The sequence below is a fragment of the Mirounga leonina genome, unplaced genomic scaffold (genome assembly GCF_011800145.1).
Source record: "Mirounga leonina isolate KUSES-001 unplaced genomic scaffold, KU_Mleo_1.0 Mir_94, whole genome shotgun sequence".
In the NCBI taxonomy this organism is placed as follows: Eukaryota; Metazoa; Chordata; class Mammalia; order Carnivora; family Phocidae; genus Mirounga; species Mirounga leonina.
In genome coordinates, this window is record NW_023270855.1 from 34,027,914 (window position 1) to 34,052,430 (window position 24,517).

At 37.6% G+C, this 24,517-nt stretch overlaps 1 protein-coding gene across 1 annotated transcript in view; it reads left to right on the forward strand.

Annotated features, from left to right (window-relative positions):
* Positions 1 to 24,517, forward strand: part of DNAH12 (dynein axonemal heavy chain 12) — a 229,700-nt gene that overhangs the window by 26,402 nt on the left and 178,781 nt on the right. Inside the window, exons 6-13 of the mRNA XM_034996444.1 lie at positions 2,585 to 2,657; positions 3,467 to 3,625; positions 3,837 to 4,032; positions 7,971 to 8,159; positions 8,848 to 9,004; positions 9,864 to 9,955; positions 10,683 to 10,861; positions 13,336 to 13,471. Coding sequence (XP_034852335.1) covers positions 2,585 to 2,657; positions 3,467 to 3,625; positions 3,837 to 4,032; positions 7,971 to 8,159; positions 8,848 to 9,004; positions 9,864 to 9,955; positions 10,683 to 10,861; positions 13,336 to 13,471 — 1,181 coding nt within the window. The remainder of the gene's footprint in view (positions 1 to 2,584; positions 2,658 to 3,466; positions 3,626 to 3,836; positions 4,033 to 7,970; positions 8,160 to 8,847; positions 9,005 to 9,863; positions 9,956 to 10,682; positions 10,862 to 13,335; positions 13,472 to 24,517) is intronic.

Sequence of the window (24,517 nt, forward strand, 5' to 3'; positions counted from 1 at the left end):
ATTCTAATATTATTTTGTCTTATGGTATCACTTTTCTCTCGAATTCTCCCCTCATGTTCCAGTAGTTGTTCATCTCTCTTTTTCTCAGCTTCTTTATTCTCCATCATTTGGTGTTGTATATCACTAATTCTCTCTTCTGCCTTATTTATCCTAGCATTTACAGCCTCCATTTTTGATTGCACCTCATTAATAGCCTTTTTGATTTTGACTTGGTTAGATTTTAGTTCTTTTATTTCTCCAGAAAGGGATTCTCTAGTATTTTCTGTGCTTTTTTCAAGCCCAGCTAGTATCTTTATAGTCGTCATTCTGAACTCTAGTTCCGATATCTTACTAATGTCTGTACTGATTAGGTCCCTGGTAGTCGGTACTTTGTCTTGTTCTTTTTTTTGAGGTGAGTTTTTCCATCTTGTCATTTTGTTCAGAGAAGAATAGATGAATGAGAGAACAAAATGCTAAAAGGGTAACTACAACCCCAGAAAAATATACACTAAACAAATCAGAAGAGACCCGAAACTGGGAGGAAAAGAAAGGGGAAAAAAAAAAAAGAATATGATCAGGCTGGTGAATAGAACAGAGCCACACACTAGATTTAGGGTGTATTTTGGTCTGTTAGAAGAAATTGCTTCCCAACATTTTAAAGAAAGAAAAAAATATATATATACAAAAATAAGGGTAAATACGATGAAGGGATGGAATATGACTGTAAAGATGAAAATTAAAAAAGATTTTAAAAAAGGAATTGATAAGTTGGTTGAAAAAAGAACGAAAAAATTAAAGAAAAAAGGAGGGAATGTGATCAGGTGGGAGACTAGGACAAAGTCATATGCTAGATTTAGGGTATATTTTGGTCTGTTAGAAGAAACTGTATCCCAAAATTTTAAAGAAAGAAAAACATATGTATACAAAAAATAAGGTTAAATACAATGAAGGGATAGAATATGGGTATAAAAATGAAAATTAAAAAAGATTTTAAAAAAGGAATTGATAAGATGTTGGTTGAAAAAGGAAAGAAGAAAAATTCAATGAAAAGAACAGAAAAAAAAAATAAAATTAACTTTGAAAGACTAAAGGATCATAGGAAAAAGCCATGAATTCTATGTGCAGTATTCCCCTAGTGCTGGAGTTCTGCCGTTCTCATTGATCGGTAAACTCGGCCTTGGCTGGCTGTTCTTGCTGATCTTCTGGGGGAGGGGCCTGTTGCCATGGTTCCCAAATGTCTTTGCCGGAGGCGGAATTGCCCCGCCCTTGCCAGTCCGGGCTAAGAAATCTGCTCGGGTTTGCTCTCGGGAGCTTTTGTTCCCTGCAAGCTTTCCGTGCAGCTTTGGAGGCCGAGAGTGAAGATGGCAGCCTCCCAATTTCCTCCCCGGAGGAGCTGAGAACTCGGGGCCCCACTGCTCATTGAGCCCCCAGAGAAAAGCAATCACTCCCATCTCCCCAGTCTCTGGCCGCACTCCGTGCTCACTTGGCCTGTGATCCAATGTTTCTATCTCTGGCACAAGACCTGGTGTGGAGTCTCCAAACTCAGCAGATCCCTGCAGTGTGCTCCCGTGCTGCTCCTCCCGGGGGAGGAACGGGAGTCCCTCTGGATCTGCTGCTTGTTGGGTCCCTGCTGGAGGAGCAGTGGCCCGACTGTGCCACGGATCACGGTTTATGGCAACCCTGAGCTGAAAGCCCACTCCTTGGCTCTGTCTCTGCAGCCGGCTTCCCCGCTCCAATACCTGGGAGCTCTGCCGCACTCAGGCACCCCCGGTCTTTCTGTGACCCCGAGGGTCCTGAGACCACACTGTCCCAGCGAGGGTTCCACTGGAGCGAGGTCCACTGGAGTGACGTCCCTCAGCAGAGCAGACTTCTAAAAGTTCCAATTTTGTGCTCTGCTGCCGGTACTTGCGGGGTATCTTCCCGAATATTGCCTTGGATTCACTTCTCTGCATGTCCTACCTTCCAGAAGGTGGTCACGTTTCTGTGCATAGAATTGCTGCTATTCTTTTCTTCGCTCTCCTGTTGAGTGTGTAGGTGTTCTGAATGGTTTGATAACTGTCTAGCTGAATTCCTGGGACCAGACGAAATTTAGGTCTCCTACTCCTCCTCCATCTTGCTCTTCTCAAAATCTACTTTTAAAAAAATTTTTATTTTAAGCTTATTATCCAGTCAAAATCTTGTAATTTGAGGGAACTTTGTGTAATTTTTATGTGCTTATTATTAGCTAATAGCTTTTTGATTTTTCTCTTTGTCTTTATGCCTGTAGTTAAACTGTTTACAGAATTATAAAAAATATTACTGTATTTAGGGAGGTTTATTAGGGATTTAACATTTGCAGTTTTTATTGGAATAAGTTTTTAAGTGGCCTTTGAATAGATAGAATGCAAAAAAAACCTAAAAACTTAAAGCTTTACTGTATCTGAATTCACACCCAAAGTAACACCAAATAGTACCAAGAACTTGCTTTTTTTTCAAATAAAGGGATTTTTTCTTCTCACTTTAATGCTCAATAAACTATGTTTTCCAATATCAAAAGTTAGAAACTTTTGTTTGAGTAGGATTTGCAAGAGTTTTCAAGAAATATTAATGCATATATATTTTTTAGTGAGGAGTGTTCTCGTGAAACCTCCAGTTAAATGGCTTGAAGATGAAGGAGGCCCTTTACCTACATCCCCTGAGTGAGTAAATTATTATTTAAAGATTTATTTATTTATTTATTTGAGAGAGAGAGAGGGCATGAGCAGGGGGAGGGGCAGAGGGAGAGAGAGAGAGAGAATCCCGAGGGGACTCCCCACCCAGTACGAGGCCCAGCAGCAGGGCCGTTCCCACAATCCTGAGATCATGACCCCAGTCTAAATCAAGAGTCGGAGGCTCAACCAACTGAGACATCCAGGTGTCCCAGTAAGTTATTTTAAAAACAGAATTGCATCTAGATTTTGATAACAGATTGAAAATAAGCTGATCTTACATTTAAGTCTGGAATTGTGAGGCTCAAAGGTATTTTGAATACATCTAAAAAATAGCACTACTGGTTTTTTTTTTCCCTGAAGGTGTCCTTGCTCTGAACTTGTCTCTTTGCTGCTTACACAATTAGGGGAACCCTTACGGATATATAGGTCAATGTGGCCTTAAGTAAGCTTTGGTGTATGCCAGACAGATTTCTTCATCCTTTCTCCCCAGTTCCAAGGACTGAGTTCCTTTATCTCTACCCAAGGTAACTGACCCAGAGCACAGTGGAAGTTAGCAGGGCACTCCCACCTGGCCCATCAGTCTGCCTTACCCACAAGTGGTCTCTATCCTCTCTGAAGATAATGCACTTTCAAGATCTTGATGCATTTTTATTACATGCATGTCTCCTAAAGCTTCCATTGCTGACCATATTTTCCTCTTCTCTTGGTTTATGCTAATTCCATGTCATAACTATTATTTCCTAAAATTTAGAGCATATTGTTTGAATCCTGTTTGATTTGGTGTTTTGCTTTTCCAGAGGACTGGATTATTCTAATCCTTGGCATTCTAGCTATGTGCAAACCAGAAATCAAATATCAGCTAATTTGCACATTGTTCATCCAACTATGAAAATATTGCTGGATCTTGGTTATACGACGTTTTCCAATTCAGTTTTGCTAGATTTAACAGGGATTAGGTAAAATCTCATATTTATTCTAACATTTAAGATTTGAATGTTGCTTGCTTGAGTCTTTATATTTTGACTGTATACATTTTAAAATTGATAAGTCTTGAGAACTTTTCTTCAGATTAAAATTTTTAAATTTATCTTATTTTTAAAAAGAATTGTGTATTAAGACCAGTATTTATCATTTCCTTTAAATCATTTTTATTTTTCTCATAAATAGAGCTAAAGGGCCAATTGATTGTGAATCACTGAAAAATGATCTATCAATACAAGCTAAAAAGGCAGAAGAGAAGATAATGAACACATGGTATCCAAAGGTTATAAATCTTTTTACCAAGAAGGAAACTCTAGAAGCCATCAAACCTGAAAAATTGGATGCATTTTATAACTGTGTTTCCACACTTATGTCAAATCAGGTAAATATGTTCTATATATCTGAAATAATAATGTTAATAAGAGTAGTTATTATTTTACTTTATTATTTTTTAAATTTTTATTTAAATTCCAGTTAGTTAACATACAGTGTAATATTAGTTTCAGGTGAACAATATAGTGATTCAACACTTCCATACATCACCTGGTGCTCACCAGGACAAGTGCACTCCTTGATCCTGATCACCTATTTAACCCATTCCTCCACCCCCCTCCCTCTGGTAACCATCAGTTTGTTCTCTATAGTTAAGAGTCTGTTTCTTGGTTTGCCTCTCTCTCTCTTTTTTCCCCCTTTGCTCATTTGTTTTGTTTCTTAAATTCCACATATGAGTGAAATTGTATGGTATCTGGTATCTGTGTTTCTCTGACTGACTTATTTCACTTAGTATTATACTCTCTAGCTCCATCCAGGTCATTGCAAATGGCAAGATTTCATTCTTTTTTATGGCTGAGTAATATTCATCTCTGTGTGTGTGTATATATGTACATATATATATACACACACACCACATCGTCTTTATCCTTTTATCTATCTATGGACACTTGGGCTGCTTCCATAATTTGACTATTGTAGACAATGCTGGTATAAACATCAGGGTGCATGTATCTCTTTAAATTAGTATTTTTGTATTCTTTGGGTAAATGCCTAGTAGTGCAATTGCTGGATTGTAGGGTAGTTCTATTTTTAACTTTTTGAGGAACCTCCATACTGTTTTCCACAGTGGCTGCACCAGTTTGCATTCCCCACAGTGCAAGATGGTTCCCCTTTCTCCACATCCTCCCCAACAGCTGTTGTTTCTTATGTTGTTGATTTTAGCCATTCTGACAGGTGTGAGGTGATATCTCATTGTAGTTTTGATTTGTATTTCCCTGATGATCAGTGATGGTGAGCATATTTTCATATGTCTGTTAGTCATCTGTATGTCTTCTTTGGAGAAATGTCTATATCTTCTGCCCATTTCTTAATTGGATTATTCATTTTTGGGGTGTTGAGTTTAAAACTGATGCTTTAGTTTATTATTTTAAATAAAATTCTATTTAGACATAGTGCTAGGTAAGTATTTTGAAATAAGTTAAGAAAAATATTTTTATAATAATTTTATTTAAATTAGTTTAGCATAAAAATACTTTTCTGAAGCAGTATCTGAAGTAATCCAAAATGAAAAGAAAGTCTAGAAGTATGTGTCAATATTATGAGTGATACTGGGCTCATGCTTAAAGGCTATCAACTAATTATCCATAGCTTTATTGGAGAATATTAACAAAGGACTATCCTAGTGAATATCTTTTTGAACATATGAAATCCCAAGTTGGTTGATTATCATTTTTTTCTAAAAAAAATCTTGGTTTGAAATGGAATTGATCATCTTTAAAGAAAATATTAATTTATATTTTATATTTATGGGCTCCTCAAATTTTTGCTATTGTAGAAATACAATTCTATAAAAATGGTTTTGAATAAAAACTTTCCCTTTTGGACAATATCTCCAAAGATTCCATAAATTTTTCTTTTTCTTGTTTTTATGACAGAAGAATTTGTTTTTATTTCTTTCCACAATGAAAACAGCTTTCCCCAATTATATAGGTAAAACCTACTTATTGTTAAAAAATGAAAAATGGGTACTTATTTACCCAAATATATTAGTAATTGTTAAAATCTTAGAAGATGTGAAAGGCACTCAGGGAAGAGAATTATTTCCAATTCCTTTTAATATCAATCTCTCATAGTTGATCCATGAGCTTAGCCTCTCGTTTGTCTAATGCAGCATATTCAGCTTCTGTTTCTTCAGCTTTGGGATCTCGTGAGAATGCCATTTGCAGTTCCAGATTGAGAGCCAAATCTTAGTGGTGTTGCTTTTCAGCATAATCAGAAGGAGTGTCTTTATTTTCATTCTCAGCAAACAAGTCTCCTCCATGTTTTACTAAAAGCTGGACACAGGGTTTCACCCCTGAGGCAGCAGCATAGTGCAGGGGTGTTTTGCTGTTGTTGTCAACAGCATCAGTAGCTGCTCTCTCATATTCTCCTTGGTCAAGTTTTGCTCCTTTCTATCTTAAGATCATCTGCAGACAATCTGCTCTTCTGAAATCATCTGCGGGCCGTGCTAAGCGAGGATGAAGGGCTCCTTCAGATATCATAATTCGAGGTCCCATACCTAACAAATGCATAGATGTTTCATTGTACACATTCCGTTTATTTGGATTTCCATCTCTACCAAAAAAAAAGTCCCTAGTATTCTATTTATCCCATGTCTAGCAGCATAGTGTAATGGAGTATTGTGCTGGTAGGGCTCCCCGTAAGATGTATTCGGATCAAGGGATTCTTTCAGCTGAGGGTTGTTTTCATAAATTTGGCAGGCCAGGTTTTTAATCACCATTGATGAGTGCTTTACGGAACTTGGTGGTTGTATTTGCCATGTTTTGGTCTTTTTTTCTGATAGGCAGTGGCACTTTTTTCCTTCCCCCTTCAGCCACTTCTTGAATGTTTCTGCAACATGTTCGCATTGGTTCCTTCCTGGGCTGAGGGTAATAAGGGTCGGATGGACCCCGCAGCTCTGTAGTTCCTCCACCGCCGTGGCCGCCTCTGCTTCTTGCGCAGAGCAGGTGACTTCAGGTACCCACCCAGGCGGGCGTCCCCTCCTCGCCGGCCCGGGTGCGCCCGCCGGGTAGAGGCTGCTGGGGCTCAGGGAGCGCACTAGAGGCCCGCGAGGATCGCTGCGTGAGACAGAGGCACCCGCGCCGAGGCTCAGACTGGGCGGGTGCCCCCCCATCTCTCTCCGGCCAACACACCGCCTCACTCAAGGGAGGGGAAGAGGGGGGCGGTGGCTTTTGCCTCCGCCTCGCGGTCAAGTCCGGCTCATGCTCAAGCCTTGCGCGCGCACAAGCAGCCCCCATAAATTTTTCAATGTATCCTTAAAAGGACACATATAATATCTAGTATATAACCCTGTAATTAATATACATGATTTCCTTTTGACCTTTATCCTCTTAGGAGGACTGTGATTATTTGATAAGAAGTAGAGATGGGGAACATTTTGAAGATGGTTTTAGATCTGCATTTATCTGCTTGGCTAAATTTCCAATAGCTGTTTCTACATAAGAATGCATCATTCAGGGGCACCTGGGTGGCTCAGTCGGTTGAGCATCCTATGCTTGGTTTCAGCTCAAGTCATGATCTCAGGGTTGTGAGATGGAGCCCGGGTCCGGCTTTACACTCAGTGTGGAGTCTGCTTGAGATTCTCCCTTTGCCCCTCCCCACCATCTCTAAAATAAATAAAATCTTTTTATTTAAAAAAAAAAAAAGAATGCATTATTCATACTTTGGTAACTTATGGTGCACATTTCTCAGTTCCAGTGGCTTCACCCTCATCTAGTGATGTGCTGGAAATCCGGCTTTGGGGGTGGGGGAGAAAAGCCCTAATTTGTAGTGTTTGCCAATTTCCTGGTGTAAATATTCCCACCGTGGTGATTTTCAACCATCCAAGGGTTTAGTAACTGGGTCTTAAAAGCCTTGATTATTTAACAGTTGACACTAGGAGATAGCTCTATACCATTGTCCCTCAGCTCATGTGCATGTCACCTCATAACACCCTAACCCTCAGGTGTCCGGCCTTTTCTCCCATTAGTCTTCACCATGTTGTTTAGTTTTCTGTACCAGGGGAAGAATTACTAAAGAATGTGGAAAATTCTAGTTGCCATATTAAGATTATTGATATTCTATAAAAAATTAAAATTTGCATATATTGTTCTATTTATTATTTTACATCAAATTTAGTAGGAACATATTGTGCTGAATGAAGAAAATTGTGAGGACTAAACGGACTGATAGAATGCCTTAATTATAGGTAATAGCTCACTGATTTTGAACTAAAGGTTAAAGGTTGAATTTGTACATTCTAAAGTAATAATTTATGATATCATGCAGCTAAAGGATTTCTTAAAGAGAACTGTAGAAGGATTTGTGAAACTCTTTGACCAAGAAGATCAACGTGGGCTGCCAATATTTAAGATGGAACTGACATTTGATGATGATAAAATGGAATTTTATCCTACCTTTCAAGATTTGGAAGATGTTGTTTTGGGTTTGGTAGAGCGGATAACTGAAGCTTTACAGGTATTCTTCCATCCTTATCCATGGGGTTTCTTTATATGGGTCTCTTTCAAAATTTTCAATGGAGTTGAAACTATAAGTGGACATATACATCAAATGTTATAACTCTGTTTTATTTCCATCCTCAAAGTTATTTTAAGTTAGAAAGTACATTCTCTTTGATAAAGTTCCCTGGCTAGAAATGATGTTTTCCTTCTTAGAACTTTTATTACAGTTAGGAATTGGTATTTATGTGTCCATTTCATCCTCTCTACATAGTTGTGAGCTTCTTAAGGACAAGATCCATGTCATGTTTGTTCCTTCTACTTTCTAGTATAATCACTTAGACATTATAGTGATTCAATAAATACTTGTTGAATGATAGAAAACTAACTCAAGTTTTTATATTAGAGTACAAACTATATAATTCTATTTTATTTTATTATTTTTTAAGATTTTATTTTTAAGTAATCTCTACACCCAACATGGGGCTCAAACTCCCAACCCCCGAGATCAAGAGTTGCATGCTGTACCGATGGAGACAGCCAGGTGCCCCAAACTATACAATTTTAAATCATGATTTTTCATCAAGTTATTTTTTTTTTGGACCATTGAAATCTGAAAAGAATGTTTAAAAATACTGTATAGGATCTATGTATAGACCAATTGCACAGATACTTGTTTCATAAATTGTCATTTTAATTTTTGTTAGAATGTCCAAACAGTTCCCTCTTGGCTGTCAGGAACTTCACCAACTGTAAATCTTGACACACAACTTCCTGAACATGTGTTACAATGGGCTCTTACTACACTGAAGTTGGCAGTACATCGTAACTTAGAAGGTGCAAGAAAACATTATGAGACATACGGTATATATCACATATGTAGTATTATACCTTTTATCATAAAAGAATACCATTTTTATTTTTGCTGGACATTGATCAAGTATTTGGTTGTCTGGGGCTGTTATGAAAAAAGCAGGAAGAGCCAGAAGTCAGCATTGGCATGGCTTTTGGCAGAATCAAAGATCACACTCAAGAAACTTGAATTCTGTTGTTTAGTCCAAAGGGTGAATGTTAACAGGAACAGAGTAATAAAGCAAAAAAGCAGAGAGAAGAGATGTTGGAATAAGGAGAAAGCTAATCAAGTTTTAAAATAAGATTATTTTTAATTTTGAAGAAGTTTTTTTTAAAAAAGATTTTATTTTTATTTATTTATTTGAGAGAGAGAGAGCACAAGAGGGGGTAGGGTCAGAGGGAGAAGCAGACTCTCTACCAAACAGGGAGCCTGATGCTGGACTCCATCCCAGGACTCCATCCCGGGACTCCGGGATCATGACCTGAGCCAAAGGCTGTTGCTTAGCCAACTGAGCCACCCAGGCACCCTGAAGAATAGTTTTGAAGAGACTGCAGCTCAGTTTTACAGTCTCTTCAAGGGTGTATGGGGTCAGTATAGTTATTTAACATTCTCTTAATCAAAACCTTCTATTAACTGGCTTATCTGTACCTCTAAGTTGTTGTAAGATCATTACCTACACTATTTTCTTTGTTTTAAAATGCCATGTTTAACCTGGTTTGCTTGTTGTCTATTTTATTCTATTCCTGTTAATATATTAATTATTAATAATATTTAATTGAATAGTCTACTTCTTTCCATGATCATATTAAAAAGCACTTTATCTTTTTGAATGGGTCTTATTGAGATTTAAATTAGATTATTAATTTTCAGTTGAAAAATACAATTGGCTTCTTGATGGGACTGCAGATGAGATGATAGAGACTTTTCAGGCAGAAGATCATACTTTTGATGAATACACAGAGGTAAGTGGTAATTCTGTTTTTCATTAAGGCCTTTGACTTTCTTTTTTTTAATTAGGGTTTTTTTTTTTCTGGAAAGTAAATGTTTCAACTAAAGTTAATAGAATTTCTTATTCAGAATATCATTTTAATAAGCTTATAGGTTCACTAAACAATTTCTTTAGTGATTCATTTACTCATTAATTGCTTCAACAATCACATTCAGACATCTAGCAAGATTTTGGTGACATAAAGATAAATAATACATACACATTGTCCTGAGGAGCTTATATTTGGCCTGCAAGCCAGACATAGGAGTAACCACTATGACATGTGGACGTAAGTACTGGAATGGAAATGTGAACAAAGTGTTGTGGAAGCAAAGAAGAGGGAATGATTGTTTCTGCTTTGGAAGATTGGTGAAGGTTTCTTGAAGAAGTGAAAAATGAACTAGGCTTTGAAATAGATGTTTATAGGTGGAGAAGAGAGGGACTGTAACATGAACAAAGACCAAAAGGGTTTAGGGGTGTTCAGAGACTATCAAATGAACCAAAACAGCTGTAGAACAGGTAACATAGGAATGCAGTACATGGCTGGTTTAGAATATGAAGTTGGAAATGTAAGTGGGAGCCATGTGGGACAATTTTAGGGTATCTTTGCTCAAGAGTTTGTACTTTGTTTTAAAGGTTTTTAGCTGTGCAAGTAATATACTTGGATCTGAATTTTAAATCCTTTTTTTTTAAATTTTAAGTTTATAGAAAGATTTTTCAGTCTTGCCTCAGAAATAATGCTTTTGCCTCAGTGGGTTCATTACCCTATGGTGCGTTTGGATTGTGAAGATTTGAAGATAGGCCTAACAAACAAAGCAAAAACCTTTGCAAACATATTATTAAACAACATAGCTTCAAAACATAGAAAAGAAAATGAAAGGTAAGTAGAAGTAATTGCTAAACTCAGAATTATAGGGCTAAAAGAAATATTTTGCTAATAAGAACTCTTGTTAAAATATGAGGGGCATCTGGCTGGCTCAGTTGGAAGAGCATGCGACTCTTCATCTCGGGGTTGTGAGTTCGATCCCCACATTGGGTGTAGAGATTAGTTAAAATAAATAAATAAATAAACAAACTAACTTAAAAAATTTTTTAATATAAGTACTTACAACTTCTCTTCATAGTTGCCTCCTTTTTAAAAAAGATTTTATTTATTTTTATGAGAGAGAGAGAATGAGAGAGAGAGAGAGAGAGCATGAGTGGTGGGGAGGGGCAGAGGGAGTAGCAGGCTCCCTGCTGAGCAGGGAGACCTATGCAGGACTCAATCCCAGGACCCTGGGATCATGGCCTGAGCCGAAGGCAGACGCTTAACCGACTAAGCCACCCAGGCACCCCTCATAGCTGCCTCCTAAGGAGTTTTCCTTTGTAGTCCTGATGGTCTGGTTTTTGTTTGATACTGTCTGAGGGTTGTTTTGAGGCAACCCAGGATTTTTTTTAGAAAAGAAATTGAAATAAACCAGTGTTTGAATACAGGTTGCATGAAAATGGAGAGACTACAGACTTTCAATGATATTGGGAAGATCTGGGATTGTTCCTGACCCCAATATTTACTTGTTGTGTCATCTAGCTTATTTTCGTCATCTGTAAAATAGAGACGGCAATGCCTGCTTTGCAGAGTGGCTATGAAGTTAGATTCACAAACCAGTGCCCTGCTATCTGAATAGGTCATGCCGATAGTTTTATTTGTCTCATGCTGTGTTTTATGTTGTTTAAACACATTTTGAATTGGCTATCAACATTTCAAAATTAGATTTTACACACACACACACACACACAATCCAGATCTTTTACTTTTCTTGAAAAAGTGGGAAGACCGTGCCATGTTGGGCCTTCAGTGGTAAATGGAGCTGAGACTCAGTTTTCATTTTAGGCAGGGAATGTGTCCTTTGGTTTGTCCACCCAGTGCTCAAGCAACTCATCATCCAACTCATTTAACTTATTTGTTGCCTGTTTGTAACTTCTGTAAAGATTAAAACCAATATATAAAGCACTAAGCACAGTGCTTGGAATACGGTACTCGAGCAATGTTAGCTAGTATGTTTATTTTCCCAGAAGCAATGTGAGAAAATCCTGTGCTTTGGAATCCGAAAGACCTGGATTTGAATCCTGGCTCTGTGATGAACTAGTTCTGTGACTCTAGGCAAGTTATTTCATTTCTCTGAGCCTCAGTTTCCTGCTGTGCCAGCTGTACAACTAATCCCCTCCTTGCAGGACTAATGTTAGCATCACAGATAACATTTGTAAAGCATCTGGCACAATGCTTGGCATAGAACAGTTGCCCAATTAAGGGAGCTATCACATCAATAAATATTTTTAAATGAATAAAAATATATGGCTGTCAAAAGTCAAGTATTGTCAGGCATACTTTGTAGAAAAGTCTACTACTATACAAAAATATATCAAAGATGGCAAAGCATCCATTTCTAACAATTCCATTGAGTAAGAGCGATGGCAATGCCATAATCAAAAAGTGATTTATGTTTAACATGACTTTTTTTGGGATTTATTTTTGGAGTATGTGTGACTTTTCTGGAAAATTCTATTCCAAGAAAATAATTTTATCTTACTATAAACCCATGACATAAGAGCTGCTGAAAAGTTGTCCAGATTCCTCTGTCTAGTTCATTCTTTAATTCTTTTCTATTTAAATTCTGTACTTGAGGTAGATAACATCAAAAGGAGGAAATGTGTGCCACTAAGTAGAGTACAATTTATTAAATAAATTAATAATCATTAAAGAGCAGTTTGCTTGCTCACAGTTTGGTTTAACATCTGCTTGGGCCACCTTGCTCTCAATTTGTTTGCCTCTTTGTCTTTTGCTGTAATGTCTCTCCCCAAGGGACTTAGATTCTGCTCTAGCAAGAAGAAAGTGCCCCCATAATCTCCTGTCTTTTTGTCATTATCCACTTTAATGCATCCCCCCTAAATTTTTGATAATCAAGACTGAACTATCAAGCCCTACACTATCTAATTCCTACTCACCTTTCCAGCTTCATGTGATTTCCCCTTCTTTGTTTTCATATTGGCCTGCTTGCCATTCCTAAGTACACTCTGTATCACACTGCTTACTGAACTGGGTGTTCAAGAGAGTTAAAGAGATCTGCAGAAAAAAATTTTTAATATACCATAACTTCCACATGAAAATGTTACCTCGATTTTGTAGATTTTGTAGATGTGAGATGTACGCTGGGTTATATCAAATAAGTCGTCCTTAAATGTTTTAAAACATCTTAGTGATTTAATATTTTGAGGCTATCACGGTTCATATTTTACAATAATCATAATAATACACATGTATTGAGTATGACATGGCATTAATTACCATAGCCAGAGTAAAGCAGAGTATTATGTCAGTATTTGCAGCGAATTTGAAGCAATTAAAGAGCATGCATTAAAAGTCCCTGAGACAACAGAAGAGATGATGGATCTGATATCTTATGTAGAAAAAGCCCGGACTACAGGGATTCAAGAGTTGGTTTTACGGATCAAGGTAAGAATCTTTTAATTTACATATTTTAAATTAGTTTTTTTTATTGTGAAATATGATAAACGTATTGAAAATGTATAAAACATAAAAAAAGTAGTTATAAAGTGCCTACCTATATTGCCATGACCGAAGGTAAGAAATAGGATACTTCCTGTACCCCTGAATCCCTCTGCATGTGACTTTCTGATCATAACTGCTTCCCTCCTTCTCTCCCCTAGAGGTTTTTCCCTTGGTTTCTACAGTAATCACACATTTTTATTCTTTAGTCCCACCAACTATGTGTTCATCCTCAAACAACATGGGCTTAAAATTTTTTCCTTCTTTTATAATTTCTACATTTATTTATTTATTTATTTTAAAAAAGATTTTATTTATTTATTTGACAGAGAGACACAGCGAGAGAGGGAACACAAGCAGGGGGAGTGGGAGAGGGAGAAGCATGCTTCCCGCCAAGCAGGGAGCCCAATGCAGGGCTTGATCCCAGGACCTGGAATCATGACCTGAGCTGAAGGCAGACGCTTAACGACTGAGCCACCCAGGCGCCCCTATAATTTCTACATTTAGTAGTATGCTTATGCCTTCCCCAGCAGAGGATTATATAGCCATTCATCTATATTGTACTCTAATTTTTTGTTTAAAATGTGAAATATAACACACATACCCAAAATTGCATAAAGCATAAATTGTGCAATTTAAAATATTATAAAGTAAACACCCTGTAATTATCACCCAGGGAAGAAATAGAACCTTGCCAACACACTAGAAGTTCAACACAGTCTCCTCTTTTTCTTGGATGTGAACACTATCCTAACTTTTATAGTAATCACTTCCTTGCACTTCTGTAGAGTTTTACCATCTAAATATGCATTCCTAATCAATATAACTAATTCTTATCTCATTTGGATCTTTACATAAATAGTCATACTGTTTCTATTCTGTTGCACCTTGTCAACATTATGTTAGTAATGCCATTGTTTCTTAACTTTATTTTCATTGCCATCTTATATTCACTATTATATAACCGTATAATAATTTGTTATTTTAGTTTTATTGTTCTGGATATTTGGTTTGTTTCTACTTATGTTATTAATAGCAATGCTGCTGGGAACATTTCTGGTGTATATATTCATGCATTTCTCCCAGGTATTATAACATATATTTACTTTCACCTTTATTAGCTAAGGCAAAACTCTTTTCTAAAGTAGTTCCAATTTTATACTCCTATCAGCAGCGTCTGAGTCCTATTGTTTTACACCTTACTTATGCTTGCTATTGTGAGATATTTTAAATTTGCCAGGCTGTTCTCTTAACTATAGAGAACAAACTGATGGTTACCAAGGTGGGGGAGGTGAGTGGGGATGGGTGAGTGAAATAGGTGATGGGGATTATGAGCACAGGGCGATGTATGAAAGTCCTGAATTAGTATATTATACACCTGAAACTAATATTACATTGTATGCTAACTAACTGGATTTTAAATAAAAACTTTAAAAAAAGAAAAAGGAAGAAAATTTCTGTTCTGTTAGGTGGAAATCATTGTATTTTTAATTTGCATTTTATTGAAAACAAATTAATTTCAACACTTTTCATATGCTTTTTAAAAATAATTTTGTATTGTGAAGGTAACATATGACAATAGAAAAGTAGGAGGTACAGAAAAACATTAAGCTGACCAAAAACATGAAATATTTTCTACTTAATAGAAAATTGAGTACCATATTTTTGATTTAAGATTGCATCATAAACAAAAAAAGATTGCATAATAAACATGTTTGACTTAAGATTGAAACATAATTATGAAACATAAAAATGTATTTTTTTTATTCTTATGTTAATCCCCATACATTACATCATTAGTTTTAGATGTAGTGTTCCATGATTCATTGTTTGTGCATAACACCCAGTGCTCCATGCAGAACGTGCCCTCCTCAATACCCACCACCAGGCTAACCCATCCTCCCACCCCCCTCCCCTCTAGGACCCTGTTTGTTTTTCAGAGTCCATCATCTCTCATGGTTCGTCTACCCCTCTGATTTCCCCCGCTTCATTCTTCCCCTCCTGCTACCTTCTTCTTCTTTTTTTTTTCTTAACATATATTGCATTATTTGTTTCAGAGGTACAGATCTGAGATTCAACAGTCTTGCACAATTCACAGCGCTTACCAGAGCACATACCCTCCCCAGTGTCTATCACCCAGTCACCCCATCCCTCCCACCCCACCCCCCACATAAAAATGTATTTTTGACTATTTAAACTTACAGGTTTAGATGTAGATATGTTAAGAATAAGTGAATTATTTAACCATTCACTGTTGGATATTTAAGATGCTGCCAGTCTTTATCTTTTAATTTATTTTTAAAAATTTGTTTTTAAGATGCCTCCAGTTCTTTTTAAAATTTACATTCAATTAATTAACATATAATATATTATTAGTTTCAGAGGTGGAGTTCAGTGATTCTTCAGTCTTTTTTTTATTCATTGCTTTTTATTTCTGTAAATAATATTTAGAGAAGTATACTGATAGGCACTCCTCAAAGTTTGTCATTAGCAATATGTCCAATGTCTTTACAAATGCTGTGCCCCACAAAGAAGGACTAATTGTAAGATCCAGGCTGTGATTGACCTGAACACAGATTTCTTCTAAGCTGAAAGATTTCTTGTTTCATTTGGAATCTCTTATGTTCCATTTTGCATTTGAACATTGTATGTTGTATTTCCCCATTAAACTGCAAGTATATGATTATAATTATGAAAAAAATAGTATATTGGGGTATTTCAAAATACCAGATGCTTCAGATATTCCCATGTTAACAAGTGGGGAAAAGAATAACCCCCATTTGAAGTCTTCAGAAACACAAGTGATTCATCAGTCTTATATAATACCCAGTGCTCATTACATCGCATGCCCTCCTTAATGCCCATTACCCAGTTACCCTATCCTCCCACCCCCTCTCCTTCAGCAACCCTCAGTTTGTTTCCTAGAGTTAAGAGTCTCTTATGGTTTGTCTCACTGTCTGATTTCATCTTGTTTTGTTTTTCCCTCCTTCCCCTATGATCCTGTTTTGTTTCTTAAATTCCACATATAAGTGAGATCATATGATAATTGTCTCTCTGATTGACTTATTTTGCTTAGCATAATACCCTCCAGTTCCATCCACATCATTGCAAATACAAGATTTTTTTTTTGATGGCTGAGTAGTATTCCATTGTATAAATATATACACCACATCTTCTTTATCTATTCATCTGTTGATGGACATCTGGGCTCTTTCCATAGTTTCCACCAATGCCTACTGTGGGCATTGCTGCTATAAGCACTGAGGTACATGTGCCCCTTCAAATCACTACATTCGTATCCTTTAGGTAAATACCTAGTAGTGCAATTGCTGGGTCATAGAGTAGCTCTATTCAACTTTTTGAGGAACCTCCATACTGTTTTCCAGAGTGGTTGCACCAGCTTGCATTTCCACCAGCAGTGTAAGAAGGTTCCCCTTTCTCTGCATCCTCACCAACAACTGTTGTTTCCTGTGTTGTTCATTTTAGTCATTCTGACTGGTGTGAGGTGATTTATCATTGTGGTTTTGATTTGTATTTCCCTGATGCTGTGTGATATTGAGCATTTTTTCATATGTCTGTTGGCCATTTGGATGTCTTCTTTGGAGAAGTGTCTGTTCATGTCTTCTGCCCATTTCTTGTTTGGGTTATTTGTTCTTTGGATGTTGAATTTGATAAGTTCTTTATAGATTTTGGATACTAGCCCTTTATCTGATAAGTCATTTGCAAATATCTTCTCCCATTCTGTTGGTTGTCTTTTGGTCTTGTTGACTGTTTCCTTTGCTTTTTATGTTGATGAAATCCCAATAGTTCAGTTTTGCTTTTGTTTCCCTTGCCTTTGGAGATGTGTCTAGCAAGAATTTGCTGTGGCTGAGGTCACAGAGGTTGCTGCCTGTGTTCTCATCTAGGATTTTGATGGATTCCTGTCTCACATTTAGGTCTTTCATCCATTTTGAGTCTATTTTTGTGTATGGTGTAAGAAAGTGGTCCGGTTTCATTCTTCTGGATGTGGCTGTCAGAGAAGTTTTTTTCTTAACTCATATTCTTGCACCTTTAGACCTTTCTCCAGGATTTCTTCTGCCTTTGCCCCACGGACCGTGCAGTGGATGGCAATCTTTTCATTTCTCCTGATACCAAAGGATCTGTGTATCTAGCTTTGGAGAACATGGGAGTCTGGCCTGTGAGCTGCTCCAGCACCTTGGCTGCCTGCGTCAGTCTGCCTCCACTCTCCCCCACACAGATGTTGAGGCAGAGCTTGCAGATGCAAAGTTCCCACATGGGGTTCTCCTTTTCACCTTGATCCGCCATGGTGGAGAACAGGAAGAGTCCCCCCGACCTTTTTTTTTAGAGAGGGAGAGAGAGGGAGACATAAAGAAAGAGAGAGAGAGAGGTGTGGTGGAGAGGGACTGAGGGAGAGGGAGAGAAACTTAAGCAGGTTCCATGCCCAGTGTGGAGCCCAATGCAGGGCTCGATCTTACAACCCTGAGATCATGACCTGAGCCGAAATCAAGAGTCAGACACCTAACTGACAGAGCTACCCAGGTGCCCCCAATGTTTCCTTTTATACCTAGCACTATCTGTGTCTTGTTTAAGAAATCCTTTCCTACCAAGGGTCATGATGCTTTTTTCTTGTATCCTTTTTTAGACCTGTCTAGTTTGCCTTTTATGTTTATGTTTTCAGTCTTCCTAGAATCTTAGTTTTGTGAATGATGTGAGGTCCAACCCAATTATTTTTCCACATAGATGAGTAATTATGTATTTATCAAAGAGACTGTCCCTTCCCCACTGCTCTGCAGCGCCACCTCTATCATGTATTAAGTGTCCATATTTATACAGATCTAATTTAAGACACTCTGTTCTGTTCCATTGGCCTTTCTGTCTGTCCTGGTATCAATACCACACTGACTTAATTACAATAGCTTAACTTTATAGCAATAATACATCTTTTTTTTCCCCCTTTAAGCCACTAGACTTTTATTTATTTTTATTTTTTTATTTGAGTATAGTTGACTCACAATGTTACTTTAGTTTTAGATATACAACATAGTGATCCAACATCTCTATACATTATGCTATACTCTCCACAGTGTAGCTACTACCTGTCACCATGTAACACTCTTACAATATCATTGACTGTATTCCCTCGTGCTGTACCTATTACCCCCATGATTTATTTATTCCATAACTAGAAGCCTGCATTTCTCAATCCCCTACACCCATTTGGCCCCTCCCCTCAACCCCTTCCCTCTGGCAACCATCAGTTTCTTCTCTGTATTTATAGGTCTTATTCTAGCAATAATAAGTCTTGATACCTGGTAGAACATGTCCTCCCATTCTTCTTCACCAAGTTTCTTGCTTGTTCTTGGCCCTTAGCATTTTCATATCAATTTTAGAATTAGCTTATCACATTTCATAAAGTAACCTTTTGGGATTTTGGTTGAGATTGCCTCAAATTTATAATAAATTTTGAGAATTAGTGTCTTTCTAGTATAAATTTTACAATCAGTTTTTCACATTCCATAAAAATCTGGTAGGATTTTGATTAAAAATGCATGAAATGGAGAGAAGTGGCACATTTACACATGGAGTCTTCCAATTCATGAGATATCTTTTATTTATTTGCCTCTTCTTTAAATCTGTCAGCATTTTATGATTTCCTCTGTAGAGGTTGTACACATCTTTTTTAGATAAATTTTTAGGTACTTAATATCTTTTAATGTTATATTAAATGATATCTTTAAATTTTTGAATCTCTATTACTTGAATATGGAAATTAATTTATAAAATAACTAATAGACCTTATTTTTTAAAATAGCTTTAGATTGGGGTGCCTGCATGGCTCAGTCATTAGGTGTCTGCCTTCAGCTTGGGTCGTGATCCCGGGGTCCTGGGATCGAGTCCTGCAATGGGCTCCCGGCTCAGCGGGAAGCCTGCTTCTCCCTCTCCCACTCCCCCTGCTTGTGTTCCCTCTCTTGCTGTGTCTCTCTCTGTCAAATAAATAAAATCTTAAAAAAAAAAAAGAATAGCTTTAGATTTAAACAAAAATTGAGCAGATAGTACAGAGTTCCCATATCACATAGTCCCTGCTGCCCTTCCCCCCACTCAATTTACTCATTATTAGCATCTTACATTAGTATGGTACATTTGTTAGAATTAATAAACCACTATTGATACATTATTAACTAAAGTCCACAAGTTATCAGGTTTTCTTAGTTTTTACTTAATGTCCTTTTTCTGTTTCAGGAACCTATCTTAGACACTACATTATATCTAGTTGTGTCTTCTTAGGCTCCTCTCGGCTCTGACAGTTTCTCAGATTCGTTTTGTTTTGTTTTGTTTTATTTTATTTATTTTTTATTTTTATTTATTTAATTAATTAATTTATTTATTTTTAAAATTTTATTATGTTAGTCACCATACAGTACATCATTAGTTTTTGATGTGGTGATCCCTGATCCATTGTTTTCGTATAACACCCAGTGCTCCATGCAATACATGCCCTCCTTAATACCCATCACCGGGCTAACCAATACCCCTTCCCCCCTCCCCTCTAAAACCCTGTTTGTTTCTCAGAGTCCATAGTCTCTCATGGTTCATCTCTCCCTCCAATTCCCTCCCCCTCATTTCTCCCTCCCTTCTCCTAATGTCCTCCATGCTATTCCTTATGTTCCACAAATAAGTGAAACCATATGATAATTGACTTTCTCTGCTTGACTTATTTCACTTAGCATAATCTCCTCCAGTCCTATCCATGTTCATGTAAAAGTTGGGTATTCATCCTTTCTGATGGCTGAGTAATATTCCATTGTATATATGGACCCCATCTTCTTTATCCATTCATCTGTTGAAGGGCATCTCGGCTCTTTCCACAGTTTGGCTGTTGTGGACATTGCTGCTATGAACATTGGGGTGCATATGGCCCTTCTTTTCACCACATCTGTGTCTTTGGGGTAAATACCCAGTAGTGCAATTGCTGGGTCATAGGGTAGCTCTATTTTTAATTTTTTGAGGCACCTCCACACTGTTTTCCAAAGTGGCTGTACCAACTTGCATTCCCACCAACAGTGTAAGAGGGTTCCCCTTTCTCCACAACCTCTCCAACATTTGTTGTTTCTTTCCCTGTCCATTTTGGCCATTCTAACTGGTGTAAGGTGGTACCTCAATGTGGTTTTGATTTGAATTTCCCTGATGGCTAATGATGAACATTTTTTCATGTGTCTGTTAACCATTTGTATGTCTTCTTCAGAGAAGTGTCTGTTCATCTCTTCTGCCCACTTTTTGACTTGATTATTTGTTTTTTGGGTGTTGAGATTGAGAAGTTCTTTATAGATCTTGGATACCAGCCCTTTATCTGTAGTGTCATTTGCAAATATCTTCTCCCATTCTGTGGGTTGCCTTTGTTTTGTTGACTGTTTCCTTTACTGTGCAGAAGCTTTTTATCTTGATCAAGTCCCAAAGTTCATTTTTGCTTTTGTTTCACTAGTTTTGGAGATGTATCTTGAAAGAAGTTGCTGTGGCCGATGTCAAAGAGGTTACTGCCTATGTTCTCCTCTAGGATTTTGATGGAGTCCTGTCTCACATTGAGGTCTTTCACCCACTTTGAGTTTATCTTTGTGAATGGTGTTAGAGAATGGTCGAGTTTCCTTCTTCTGCATGTGGCTGTCCCATTTCCCCAGCACCATTTATTGAAGAGACTGTCTTTTTTCCATTGCATGTTTTTTCCTGCTTTGTCAAAGATTATTTGACCATAGAGTTGAGGGTCCATACCTGGGTTCTCTGTTCTGTTCCATTGGTCTATATGTCTGTTTTTGTGCCAGTACCATGCTGTCTTGGTGATCACAGCTTTGTAATATAGCTTGAAATCAGGCAACGTGATGCCCCCAACTTTGTTTTTCTTTTTCAACATCTCCTTGGCGATTCGGGATCTTTTCTGATTCTGTACAAATTTTAAGATTGTTTGTTCCAGCACTTTGAAAAATGTCATTAGAATTTTGATTGGGATGGCATTGAAGGTAGAGATTGCTCTGGGTAGCATGGACATTTTAACAATGTTTATTCTTCCGATCCATGAGCATGGAATATTTTTCCATCTTTTTGTGTCTTCTTCAATTTCTTTCATGAGTGTTCTGTAGTTCCTAGAGTATAGATCCTTTACCTCTTTGGTTAGGTTTATTCCTAGGTATCTTATAGTTTTTGGTGCTATTGTAAATGGAATCATTTCTCTAATTTCTCTTTCTACAGTTGCGTTGTTAGTGTATAAGAAAGTAACTGATTTCTGTGCATTGATTTTGTATCTTGCCACATTACTGAATTGCTCTATGAGTTCTAGTAATTTGGGGTGGAGTCTTTTGGGCTTTCCACATAAAGTATCATGTCGTCTATGAACAGAGAGAGTTTGACTCTTCTTTGCCAATTTGAATACCTTTTATTTCTTTTTGTTGTCTGATTGCTGTTGCTAGGACTTCTATTACTATGTTGAACAATAGTGGCGAGAGTGGGCATCCTTGACGTGTTCCTGATCTTAAGGGAGAGGCTCTCAGCTTTTCCCCATTGAGGATGATATTTACTGTGGGTTTTTCATAGATGGATTTTATGAAATTGAAGAATATTCCCTCTATCCCTATACTCTGGAGAGTTTTAATCAGGAAAGGATGTTGTATTTTGTCAAATGCTTTTTCTGCATCAATTGAGAGGACCATATGGTTCTTCTCCCTCCTCTTATTAATGTGTTCTATCACATTGATTGATTTGCAAATGTTGAACCACCCTTGCATCCCGGGGATAAATCCCACTTGGTCGTGGTGGATGATTCTTTTAATGTATTGTTGGATCCTATTAGCTAGGATTTTGTTGAGAATTTTGGAATCCATATTCATCAGGGATATCGGTCTGAAATTCTCCTTTTTGATGGGGTCTTTGCCTGGTTTGGGGACTAAGGTAATGCTGGCCTCATAGAATGAGTTTGGAAGTTTTCCTTCTGTTTCTATTTTTTGAAATAGCTTCAGTAGAATAGGTATTATTTCTTCTTTGAATGTTTGGTAGAATTCCCCAGGGAATCCATCAGGCCCTGGACTCTTGCTTTTGGGGAAGTTTTTGATCACTGCTTCAATCTCGTTACTGGTTATTGGCCTCTTCAGGTTGTCAATTTCTTCCTGTTTCAGTCTTGGCAGCTTATAGGTTTCCAGGAAGGCCTCCATTTCATCCAGATTGCTCAGCTTATTGGCATATAGTTGTTGATAATAATTTCTAATAATTGTTTCTGTGTCCTTGATGTGAGTCGTAATCTCTCCCCTTTCATTCATAATTTTATTAATTTGGGTCCTTTCTCTTTTCTTTTGGATAAGTCTGGCCAGTGGTTTATTGATCTTATTAATTCTTTCAAAGAACCAACTTCTAGTTTCATTGATCTGTGTTTCTGGTTTCTAATTCATTGATTTCTGCTCTAATTTTTTTTTAAAGATTTTTATTTATTTGTTTAACACAGAGAGAGAGAGCACAAGTAGGCAGAGCAGCAGAGAGAGGGAGAGGGAGAAACAGGCTCTCTGCCTAGCAGTGAGCCTGATGCGGGGCTTGATCCCAGGACCCTGGGACCACGACCTGAGCCGAAGGCAGCCACTTAACGACTGAGCCACCCAGGTGCCCCTCCGCTCTAATTTTAATTATTTCTCTTCTAATGCATGGCTTAGGCATCGTTTGTTGCTTTTTCTCTAGTTCTTTAAGGTGTAGAGTTAGTTGGTGAATTCGGGATTTTTCTATTTTTTTGAGTGAGGCTTGGATGCCTATGTATTTCCCCCTTAGGACCGCCTTTGCAGTATCCCATAGGTTTTGGACCGATGTGTTTTTGTTCTCATTGATTTCCATGAATTGTTTAAGTTCTTCTTTGATTTCTTGGTTGACCCAAACATTCTTGAGAATAGTGGTCTTTAGCTTCCAAGTGTTTGAATTTCTGCCAAATTTTTTCTTGTGATTGAGTTCCAGTTTTAGAGCATTGTGGTCTGAGAATATGCAGGGAATAATCTCAGTCTTTTGGTATCGGTGGAGACCTGATTTGTGACCCAGTATATGGTCTATTCCGGAGAAGGTTCCATGTGCGCTCGAGAAGAATGAGTATTCTGTTGTTTTAGGGTGGAATGTTCTGTAAATATCTATGAGGTCCATCTGGTCCAATGTATCATTCAAAGCTCTTTTTTCCTTGTTGATTTTCTGCTTAGATGATCTGTCCATTGCTGAGAGTGGAGTATTGAGGTCTACAATTAACGTATTGTTATCAATATGACTCTTTATTTTGGTTAACAGTTGGCTTATGTAGATGGCTGCTCCCATGTTGGGGGCATAGATATTTACAATAGTTAGATCTTCTTGTTGGACAGACCCTTTAAGAATGATATAGTGTCCTTCTCTGTCTCTTATTACAGACTTTAGTTTAAAATCTAATTTGCCTGATATAAGAATTGCTACCCCAGCTTTCTTTTGAGGTCCGCTGGCATGGAAGATAGATCTCCATCCCTTCACTTTCAGTCTGGATGTATCTTTAGGTTCAAAATGAGTCTCTTGTAGACAGCATATGGATGGGTCCTGTCTTTTTATCCAATCTGCAACCCTGTGCCGTTTTGTGGGAGCGTTTAGGCCATTCACGTTGAGAGTGATTATTGAAAGATATGAATTAATTGTCATCATGTTGCCTGTGAAGACGTTGTTTTTATAGATTGTCCCTGTAAATTTCTGTTGTAGATCACTCTTGGGGTCTTTCTCCTTTTATAGAACCCCCCTTAATATTTCTTGCAGGGCCAGCTTAGTGGTCACATATTCTTTCAACTTCTGCCGGTCGTGGAAGCTCTGCATCTCTCCATCCATTCTAAATGAAAGCCTTGCCGGATAAAGTATTCCTGGCTGCATGTTCTTCTCATTTAGTACCCTGAATATGTCTTGCCAGCCCTTTCTGGCTTGCCAGGTCTCTGTGGATAGGTCTGATGTTATTCTGATGTTCCTCCCTCT